The sequence below is a fragment of the Paroedura picta genome, chromosome 1, assembly GCF_049243985.1.
Source record: "Paroedura picta isolate Pp20150507F chromosome 1, Ppicta_v3.0, whole genome shotgun sequence".
In the NCBI taxonomy this organism is placed as follows: domain Eukaryota; kingdom Metazoa; phylum Chordata; class Lepidosauria; order Squamata; family Gekkonidae; genus Paroedura; species Paroedura picta.
This window is the reverse complement of record NC_135369.1, coordinates 124,356,487-124,367,803: the sequence shown is the minus strand read 5'-3', so window position 1 is coordinate 124,367,803 and position 11,317 is coordinate 124,356,487. Positions and strand designations below refer to the sequence as shown.

At 42.0% G+C, this 11,317-nt stretch overlaps 1 protein-coding gene across 2 annotated transcripts in view; it reads right to left on the bottom strand.

Moving 5' to 3' along the window:
- Positions 1-1,942: 1,942 nt before the first annotated feature.
- Positions 1,943-11,317, bottom strand: part of SCML4 (Scm polycomb group protein like 4) — a 125,174-nt gene continuing 115,799 nt past the window's right edge. For both annotated transcript variants that reach the window (XM_077302706.1, XM_077302723.1), the window contains one exon: positions 1,943-5,689. In XM_077302706.1, coding sequence (XP_077158821.1) covers positions 5,564-5,689 — 126 coding nt within the window. In that variant the 3' untranslated portion in view covers positions 1,943-5,563. The remainder of the gene's footprint in view (positions 5,690-11,317) is intronic.

The window sequence follows — 11,317 nt, the reverse complement described above, 5'->3', positions numbered from 1 at the left end:
TAAAGGTTGTACAAACCAGAAATTTTAAAAACTCTCTCACACACATACGCATTGCCCAGTGATGGGCAGGGGAGCTAACTGATGAGTTGGTGACTCCTCTGGAAGTCAGGAGATGGACTTCTGGTCACACAGTCTATCACTTTAATTAGATAAAACAAAAATAAACTAGACCAAGATATTTACACATGGAAAACAACAAAAATTCATCTTCATCTTACTATAGATAACAGGCTTCTTCCTGAATGCTGAAATCGATTCTATAAAAATTGAATCTTCATAACATAAAATTTGCTTCAAGCTATAGCTTTTGATCTATCAGAGTTCTTTCATAAAAGAAAACAGACATATATAATTGAGTTGGAGGGCAGATATCTATTCAGAACAAGTCAAAAACATAACTTGATTGGCTGCAATCTGAAGTGAAGGTGAAAGGATGGCCTAGCAAGCAAGGAAATTCATACAAGCCATGTCTGAAATAACACCAAATTTAGAAATGAATGGCAGGCATTTTCTGACTTCATCATCCACATAGAAGAAACAATCTGACACATAGCAGCAATTTAATGCCTCCTTTGAGAAATATGTTCTAATTGCAATATTGCCACTACAATTTTTGGTTCCTAAATATCTATCAGTGCAAGTTATGCAGCAAGGCTAGTCTTCCTGTACATTAGTCTTGCTAGTGAAATCTATTAAAGCTTCTCTGTTTTTCTCTTTCCTCTTCTCCCATAACATTCACTATGAAGGTTCCACTTCTTCATAGAAGATTATTTTAAAATTACTCATTCATGATCTGTTCAAAATCTAGTAGTTTTGTCTTTTTCAATAATAATAATAATCGTGCCACACTGGCTAGATAGCCTGTTTGTTCTATTATAGCTCAGAGATTATGAGATCTTGTTTTCTCATTTTGGCTGAATGCACTTGCTTTTCATGAGCAAAGTGGGTTAAAAAGGACAGCAATACTAAAGAGAAAGGGTAGGAGGGGAAACATATTCAAGGTGATTTAATATGGGTGACTCTTAGACCCACCTACCCCAACCAACCTACAAAGAACCAGCAGAATGCCAATTTTCCACTGTTTTTTGATGAAACAATATTTTATACTACTGATGGACTTGAAACCAGGAAGTGGTACTCAGTCAGGATGTTAAAAGCAAAAATAAAAGTTATGGCCTCATGGCAGCATCTTGTTAAGAGGAATAGTGGGTGCCTAGCACTGGTCCAGTTCTGTAGTTTCAATGAAATTGTACAAATGAACTAATTAGCAAATTAGTGAAGTACTGTAGTAGTAGCATTCCTACTCCAGCATACAAGGGATGAATGACAAAAAGCAGGCTTTCTACATCTGTCCTGAAGACACAAAACTGAACCCTGTGATTCTTTTTCACTAACTGAGGAGTTTTGTTCTGGCAAAAAGAAACTCGGGTGTTTTCTATGCAGTAATAGGCTGTAGGCATTTCTATAACGTTTTAGACATCACTGGCAGTGGGGCTTTCACTTGGCAGGTTTCCTCATAGCTTCCCTTGCTACAGTCCCCCAGCAGTGACCACCCATCATCTCCCTATCCACACACCAAGGCTTTTTCACATTTTAGAAAATGGAAACTGAATATTGCAATATTGCTATAACAATCCATGCATCAGGTTCCCTGAATTCATTTTCTTTCAAAATTAAGGCTCCCTGGCCCCTTTCATTGTGAAGATATGCCTTTCCCCAATGCACACACTGTTTTAATATTTAACAGTATTAATTACTGATTTAATTATATTCTATGATAGTGTATCTTTAAAATCAACATATGATGGCCAGGGCTGTCAGAAGTAAAGAAGGGATAACTAGGGAGGAATGAAGAAATGACTTTACAGGATTGATCTGTCTTCTAGGCCATTTGATGAAAGTTCAGAATCAAGCCCTAAGTAGATAGCTTTGCTTTTTTACATAGAAAGAACTAACATCAGGTTATACAATGTCACTGGAATTTTGCTTGGCAGCCTCAGTTAATTCAACATCTTTGGATGAATGACTAAAGGTAAAGGTATCCCCTGTGCAAGCATCGAATCATGTCTGACCCTTGGGGTGATGCCCTCCAGCGTTTTCATGGCAGACTCAATAAAGGGGGGCCTGGCCAGTGCCTTGACTAAGTAAGCACAAAAAATGTTGTGTGTTTGGTTTGCTATTACTGTATCTATGAATGAATATCACTATGGTTTTACTTGGAATGGGGGAGAGGAAAGGGAAGGTGATCGTAAGCCACAATGAGACTCCTGGTAGAGAAAAGCAGCATATAAGAACTAACTCTTCATCATCAGCAGCAGCTGTTTGTGCATCTGCTTCTGCTGCTGCTCTGAAAGGGTATCTCTGTGGTCTTTGTAAAGAAAACAAATATTACAGAGACATCAAAAGCCTTCAGTGTTCTATCAAAGCAAACCTTTGGAAAGCTGTCTCTAAAACCTCTCAGGGAAGTGGGAAATCTTTAGCAGCATCTATTTATGATCATTATACTGAGATTGGGCTTCATAAGAGGCAAAGAGTGTCTTTAGACAGTGTGTGATGCCATAGCATAGGCATGCTTCTATCCCTAGAAAGGGACACAGTGCTACTGTTTAAAAAGTTATCTACTTTAAAGAATATGTCGTAGCATAAAGGACTGCCATATGATTTTTGTATTATATAAATATATCAAATTCTTTGTACCCACAGTTTTAAGATAGTCAGAACACCCCTGTTTGACAAAGGTTAATTCCACCCTGAAAAGGAAGGATTATGGCATGTATAACTATAGACTACTATCACCTGCTATCATTTTGTGGTGTCAGAGCCATTACCACCGTTCCTGATAACAGGACTGACAAAACTCCGGTTGTGGTGTCCAGGCCCGCCCCAGGCATGTTTTCTAAGATGGGATAGCAGAATTCATCATCTGTGTATCAGAAAGGATTGATTTGTATAGAAGTTGTAGTCCTGTATTTGACTGAAGGAGAATACAACTCCTTAGAAAGCAACCATGACATCACAGGTCCACTTTGAAGTTTACTAGCACCAGCCTAGGTAGCGGGGGGAAATAAGGTGTCTGAGCCTGTCCCCATTTTTTATCTCCACCAAAGAGTTCAAGTTTTCCAAACCCTTCTCCAATTTCTCCATGAACACATAGGAAAATGTAGGGGAACTTTGTGGGGACTATTTATATTATGTTCGGGTTTTAGAACAGACAGAAACAGCATGGATCTGTAGTTTCGGCAGAACTTTGGGAGTTCTGGTCTGGATCTTCTGTATCCTCTTGTGTCTGTTCCAAATCTCAGCACACTATTAGAGTTCTTTCAAACACCTTATAAGTCCTCTGTAGGTAACTGACAGTGTGATAGAAAAGAAACGTCAGTGGCAACCACAAACAGTAACTGGCAACTGAGCTAAGTCAAAATCTGTGGACTCCTGATCATAACCTTTAACCGCTCCTAGCGGAGCGGATTAAATAAAGCAGTAAGGGCCCTGAGGGAGGGCCCTGTCCGGGATGAGGAAGGGTGCTGATAGGCCCCTTCCCCTGGACTGACAATCAAAGGGGCCAATCGGCAGGCGCAAAGCGGCGGCGGCGCTGGAGCCGTGAGCGGCAGACCTGGCAGCAGCGACGGCAGAGCTGCTGCTGGCACCGCGGCCACTACTGCCCGCTGCCCCCGCCCCGCCCGCACACCCCCCCGCCAACTCCAGCCACGCATGTAGGCCTTGCCGCGGGGGGGCACAAACAGCTAGCGCCCGCTGTATCTAGAGTACAGCGGGCTTATTTTCTAGGGATGTAATATTGGTAATAGTGACACAACATGCTGCAGTCCAGCCAATACATTTCCTCTGGATTCAGCTTATGAAATCAGGAATATGATTCAAATACTGGCCAGTTTTGAATTTCTGTATAACTTCTAAGGCTTTTGCAGCAGACCCTGTAAAGACCACTTTATTTATTGTTTCTCCCGTAGGAATAAACATGTATAAACAGATTATAGTTCACATACCCCTGCCTATATGAGGTTGCATGTCTTTGTGGTTATGATGAAACTGGTGAGTAGGTAATAACAATAATGCTACAATGTTTCAATCATCCATTTGTATTTGAAAATGATATATCTTTCGAATTCATAGGCTGTTTTTGCACCTGTGTGACTAATAGTCACCAGATTAGGCAAGCTGAGGTCAGCAGCCACTTTTGGCACATGCTCACCTGTTGATTTGACATAACATTTGACATAACATTTAACATTTGACATAATCTTGATGACATTGTTCTGGTCGCTGAAACTGACCTTAGCTCTTGGTTAAATGGGAATGTAATTTTCCTGGACTGCTGCTGCCTTTTCCTTCTTTCCTTATGGAAGACATTAAAGCCATGCTCATGAGGAAGAAAAGGGATACATGGGAAGATAAGAAACACCAAGTGATAGGGATAGCAGCCTCCAGGTGGGACCTGGGGATCCCCTGGAATTAACCTCTACTCCAGACTACTGAGATCAGCTCCCCTGGAGAAAAGGGGTGCTTTGGCTGGTAGGCTTTATGGCATTGCATCCCACCGACCACCCTAGAATCCATCCTCAAATTTCCAGGAGTTTCCCAACCTGACTATGGCAGCCCTACCCTCCCATCCCCCACTGGTAGCCAGGGAGGGCTGGCAACCCTCAATAGCCTGGATGACACATTGCCTTCCTCCTAGGGGAGGGAAACATGGGGAGGGAAATTGCATACTCTCACATTATTGCCTGTGAGAAAATGCAGTTTCCATCCCCATATTAGCTAATTTAGCAATCTCTTTTTAAAAGTTTACAGATGCTGCATATAATGGTTAGCCAATTATGGTCTGAGCTATGAGGAATTCATGCATAATTATTTGACTAGCAGGGAATCATAGGAAGATCAGCAACGTTTCTTGGTAGCTTTTAGGGACATGATATCAAACAAACATTCCTTAAATGTTTATTCATGTAGCTGCACCTCAATATAAGTCCCATGTGCCTTCACATTACCAAGAATGTTTTTACCTTTACTGATACCCAGGCTGCAAGGATAAAAGGACCCATGATAGGGAACTGTCAGTGATTATGCTAGAAAAGTAAACAACAAGGAACAGAATTGCTTCTGGAACAGTGAAAGAAGTTCTGTCTGATGGCTCATTCACACTGGAAAGTCAGCTCTGGATGCTGCAGTGAAGTTCATCAGCTGCAGGTACTTGTGCAAAGCCAAGAAGTTTCCTAAAGGCTCTCAATTTAGCAAATTTCTGCTTCTGACTGATTACAAAAATAGGCATCGACAATAATAATATTAATAATAACAATGATATGCATATGAATAATACAAAATAATTATCATTATATACTTTTTGGAAAATTGTTTAACACAAATCTGTCAAACAGACCCCCCCCCTTTGGATAGAAAAGGTGATACGTACCCTTTTATAAAGACAAAATTCTCAGTACAAAAAAAGGAATAAAACAATTTGAAAATGGACCCATGTCTGTAAGGCAGCATGTTACCTTTCATCTACTTTCTCAAATTACGTCATGACTGGTGGTTCTCAAAAATGTCAGAACTTGACTTGCTTTAGTTTATCGATGTGATAACAGAGTTTCAGCGCCGGTCCCAGCTTGAGGCCCAGGTATTTCATGATCATGTCACTCTTCAGTAGCAACAAAGCATTGCCGTCAATCTCCTGGTTTGAAAGGGAAGGAAGGAAATAGTCAGGCAGAGGGATTGTCCTTTTCCACCTGTGCTACATATGAAGTAACGTGGACTGGATGAAGCTGCTTGAAGATGCATAGACAAATTGAAGAAACAAGGCAAATTGAAGTGGAAAGTTCCCAAATTTGTGGAAGTTCCCAAATTTGGGAACTTTCCACTTCATGTATCTCTAGTTTAACATATATGGGGGCAAGAATGTGTATTCTGATTTTATTCCTCCTTTCACCCATTCAGGACTGAGGAAGATTCACATAGCCTTGAATAGTTTACACTACTTAGAGGGTCTTGAATCCATTGTTAGACTGAACACAAATGAAGCTGCCTTATACTGAATCAGAACAATGGCCCGATAAGGTAAGTATTGTCTACACAGGGTTCTCCAGGGTCCCACGCAGAGGTCTTTCACATCATCTACTATCAGAGACTTTAACTGGAAATGCCAGAGATTAAACCTGGGACCTTCTGCATGCCAAGCAGATGTTTTACCACCGAGCCATAGCCTCTCCCCAACAGTCAATGATACCTGCCTAACTCATACTTCAGAAGACTTTCTAATTAGATCCCTGTATGCAGTAGTGTCCACACTTAGGGCCAATTTACATTTTTGGTGATGCACTTTGATTACAGCATGCTGCGACCCATTTGTATAATTACATCTATGACTGTTGATCACTACATTTAGAATACTTTCCCCAAATGGACACTGGGAGAAAAAGTGCCCTGTTCCCCTTAATGGGAACTTTTAATGTGTGGAAGTGGGCAGCTGAAACATTTATTTATTATATTTACATGGAGGTAAATAACCTGACCCGGTAGATAACATCCCAGTCAGCCTCTATAAGCACAGTTTTGATTTTTCGTTGTTTTATCCAGCCTGTTGGCAGCCCTAATGACAAGAGCTGACCCACCACATACTCCATGGTCTGGGCTTGATTCAATTAGAAATCTCATCTGTATTAATAATTTCTATATTGGTTTATAACTGCCAGGGCAATGACCTTTACTAGCGTATCTCACTCTGCTCGAAAACTGCAAAAGTATTTAGCGTTGAGCATATTTCATGTTTTATTAACATCCAATTCTGTGAACACTAATTGGCAAACTCAATATTTCAAACAGTCTTCAACACTATGAAAAGACTACTGACCAGTCCTTTGCATCTTCAGTTAGAGCAGTGGTTCTCAGCCTTCCTAATGCCATGACCCTTTAATGCAGTTCCTCCTGCTGTGGTGACCCCAACCATAAAATTATGCAAGTGTTCTTTCACAGAAATTAAACTGAAACTGACCAATGGCGTGAAGATCCATTATTCATGATTGTATATACATTTTTTTTGGGGGGGGGGTTCTCAGTTCTGGCTCTTGTCCCACCATGCCAATCTCGCTCTTTTCCGCTGCTCTAGACAGATGAATGCTCTATCTCAATCTACCTTGCTAGGCAGTTGTGTGGATGGTGCCCCCCCCCCCCGGCCAAGCTGCTTGCCCTGCCGCGACCCCTGTAAAAGGGTCATTCAACTCCCAGGTTGAGAACCACTGAGTTAGAAGGATCAAACAATGAAAGGGTTTCTAACTGCCTGGAGAAAAAGTGTTTGATTACTTTAACTGAGGTATAATGGGATGTTATTTACTAGATTTTATGTTATTTACTTTCATGTCATGACAATTTTGTTAGCAGAGTTTATACATGCAAAGGATCTGAGCATTGGCTGCTTAAATAATAGTTTTATTCTGAAAAGAAACTATTTTGCAAGGAGAATTCTAGCAGCCTACCTGTTCTTCATCTGAAGGCAAACAGAGAGGAAGAGTCTCAAAGGAGCAGGAAGACTCCAGTTGAGCCAATCAGGACACAGGGAGTGATTGAAAAATAACAGGAAGTTCCTGCCCTAAATATGCTAAATACAAACCTCTGATGCCCCCTGTTGGATATTTTTCATATCCTTTTGAATCATTCATACTACAGATCTTGCATAACCCAACACTCCATTCTCAGGATCTAATGTGCATAGTCCTTTATCTTGTTCTGTAGAGTCTTTTGTGAAAGTCCATGTTTGATCCTTAATCAGAGGTTCAGTTTCCTCTTCTGCAACTTTCTTTCATCTTTATCATTGACTGTTGGGCATCTTCTCTATGTCTTCCAATATGGAAGTTTCTATCACAGCCTCTGATTTAGTTAGATAGGAGAGTCTTTTCGGTGGTACTCTCTTATTTGCTTTAGTTGAGCTTCCGACCTCAGCTTTTTTATTCCTTTCTGGTTCCTGGTGTTCTGTTGGTTCTTCATCTGCAAAGTTCATGGTGCTTAGTTGTACTGCTTCTTGCTGTTGTGCTCTGTTTTCTTTCAACGGTGTCGATTCTTTAATGTTCAGTCTTTCTGTGTTTCTTGGATTTTGTTTTTCAGTATTGTAGTACAGATCTTTTCAGTTTGTTATCAGATTAAGGATCCTGTATCCTTTAAAACCCAAGGCAATCCTGAAAAAATGCTTTGTTCAATTCTTATGTCTATATTGTTTCATTTCCCCATGGGAACATAGGCATAGACTTTTGACCTTCAAATGCTATATTCAAATGCCCATACCATAGTTCATGCAGCATTCTGGCACCTTTTGTAGGAAACGTATCCTGTAAGTAGGTAGCAGCATTAGTCACTTCTCTCCAGGATTTTTCAGTTAGTCCTTCATGTCACATTCCACATATTCTCCTCTATTGTCCATTTCTCTGGAATCTGTTGCTTACTATTGCTATATGCCTTGAGCTTCTCTACTTGGCTTTTCTCCTTGGATTAAGTATACAGTATACTTTGAGAAATCATGAATAAAGTAATACTTGTTCCTACTAGGGATCTTAGGTTGTTTTTCTGAATCAGCGATGGAGGAAGAGGCAAACTGGAGTGCTCATGGGTACTAGAATCATAGAATCATAGAGTTGGAAGGGGCCATACAGGCCATCTAGTCCAACCCCCTGCTCAACGCAGGATCAGACCAAAGCATCCTAAAGCAACCAAGAAAAGTGTGTATCCAAGCTTTGCTTGAAGACTGCCAGTGAGGGGGAGCTCACCACCTCCTTAGGCAGCCTATTCCACTGCTGAACTACTCTGGCTGTGAAAAATGTTTTCCTGATATCTAGCCTATATCATTGTACTTGAAGTTTAAACCCATTACTGCGTGTCCTTTCCTCTGCAGCCAACAGAACCAGCATCCTGCCCTCCTCCAAGTGACAACCTTTCAAATACTTAAAGAGGGCTATCATGTCCCCTCTCAACCTCCTTTTCTCCAGGCTGAACATTCCCAAGTCCCTCAACCTATCTTCATAGGGCTTGGTCCCTTGGCCCCAGATCATCCTCGTCAGTATCCTCTGTACCCTTTCAATTTTATCTACATCCTTCTTGAAGTGAGGCCTCCAGAACTGCACACAGTACTCCAGGTGTGGTCTGACCAGTGCCGTATACAATGGGACTATGACATCTTGTGATTTTGATGTGATGCCCCTGTTGATACAGCCCAAAATGGCATTTGCCTTTTTTACCGATGCATCACACTGCCTGCTCATGTTTAGTTTACAATCCACAAGTACTCCAAGGTCTCGTTCACACACAGTGTTACCTATAAGTGTATCCCCCATCCAGTAAGCATGTTTTTCATTTTTCTGACCCAGATGCAGAACTTTACACTTATCTTTATTAAATTGCATCATTGCATTAAATTTGCCCATTTTCCATTGTGTTCAGATCTCGTTGAACTCTGTCTCTATCTTCCGGAGTACTTGCCAGTCCTCCCAATTTGGTGTCATCTGCAAACCTGATGAGTAGTCAGGTTTGAGAGCCAGTTTGGTGTAGTGGTTAGGAGTGCGGACTTCTAATCTGGCATGCCGGGTTCGATCCTGCGCTCCCCCACATGCAGCCAGCTGGGTGACCTTGGGCTCGCCACGGCACTGATAAAACTGTTCTGACCGGGCAGTGATATCAGCGCTCTCTCAGCCTCACCCACCCCACAGGGTGTCTGTTGTGGGGAGAGGAATGGGAAGGCGACTGTAAGCCGCTTTGAGCCTCCTTCGGGTAGAGAAAAGCGGCATATAAGAACCAACTCTTCTTCTTCTTCTAGTCCCTCCACCCCCTCATCTAGATCGTTAATAAATACGTTAAAAGGTACCGGGCCGAGCACCGAGCCCTGGGGTACCCCACTACTCACCTCTCTCCAGTCTGATGAAACACCATTGACAACAACAACACCATTGCGTGCGGTTCTCTAACCAATGCCCTATCCACCTGACTATCTGAAAATCCAGATTGCAGTCCTTCAACTTATCCATCAGAACATCATGGGGAACCTTGTCAAAAGCTTTACTAAAATCAAAGTAAATGACATCAACCGAATTTCCACGATCCAGCAAACCTGTTACTTGGTCAAAAAAGGAAACCAGGTTGGTCTGGCAAGACCTGTTGGAGACAAATCCATGCAGACTTCCTTGGATCACCAAATTGTCCTCCAGATGTTTGCAGATCGCTCCCTTTAATATCTGCTCCATTATCTTCCCCATAACAGAGGTCAGACTCACTGGTCTGTAGTTTCCCGGGTCATCCTTCCTCCCTTTTTTGAAGATCGGAATAACATTTGCTCTCTTCCAGTTCTCCGTGACATCTCCAGTCCTTAAAGTGGTCCCGAAGATGATGGACAAGGGCTGTGCAAGTTCTCTGGAAAGTTCTTTGAGCACTCTCGGGTGCATTTCATCTGGCCCAGGGGATTTGAACTCATCCAGTGCAGCTAAATGCCTCTCGACAACCTCTCTATCCATGTTAACCTGCCACCCAGACACTATCCTTTGGCTACTGCCATCTCTAGATGTGCCTAAATCCTTTGACCTGTGGGGAAAAACAGATGTAAGATAGGCACTAAGCCTTTCTGCTTTCTCTGCATCTTCCGTTAGAGTTTGTCCATCCGCACCCAACAGTGGGCCTATTGCCTCCTTTACTTTACGTTTGTTCCTCACATAACTGAAAAATCTTTTCTTGTTACAGTGGGCTTCCCTGGCCAATCTTAGCTCACTCTCAGCTTTGGCCTTTCTGATGATTGATCTACAGTGCCTAGTAACCTGTAGGTACTCTTCTTTAGAGCTCTGTCCTTCCCTCCATTTCCTGAACATTTTACTTTTCTTTCTTAGTTCCTCTTGAAGTTCTCTGTTCATCCAAATAGGCTTCTTAGAGCTCCTGCTGTGTTTTTGTCTTTCTGAGATAGTCATTGATTGAGCATGCAATAGCTCTTGTTTGAGTAGCGCCCACCCTTCATGTGCTCCCTTCCCTTCCAGCATTCTCGTCCATGGTATGACACTCATCAAGTCTCTGAGTTTATTAAAGTTTGTCCTACGAAAATCCAACATCCGTGTCTGGCTACAAGCTTCCTTGGCTCCCCATCTCAAAAGGAATTCTATGAGGACATGGTCACTTCCCCCTAGGGTCCCCACCTCCTTCACCTCATCCACCAACTCTTGCCTGTTGGTCAGTATTAAGTCAAGTATGGCTGAACCTCTTGTGGGTTCATCTACCATTTGATAAATGAAATGAAATGAAATTGTACTGAAACACAGGCTATGGGGAGATTCACAAACTCAGG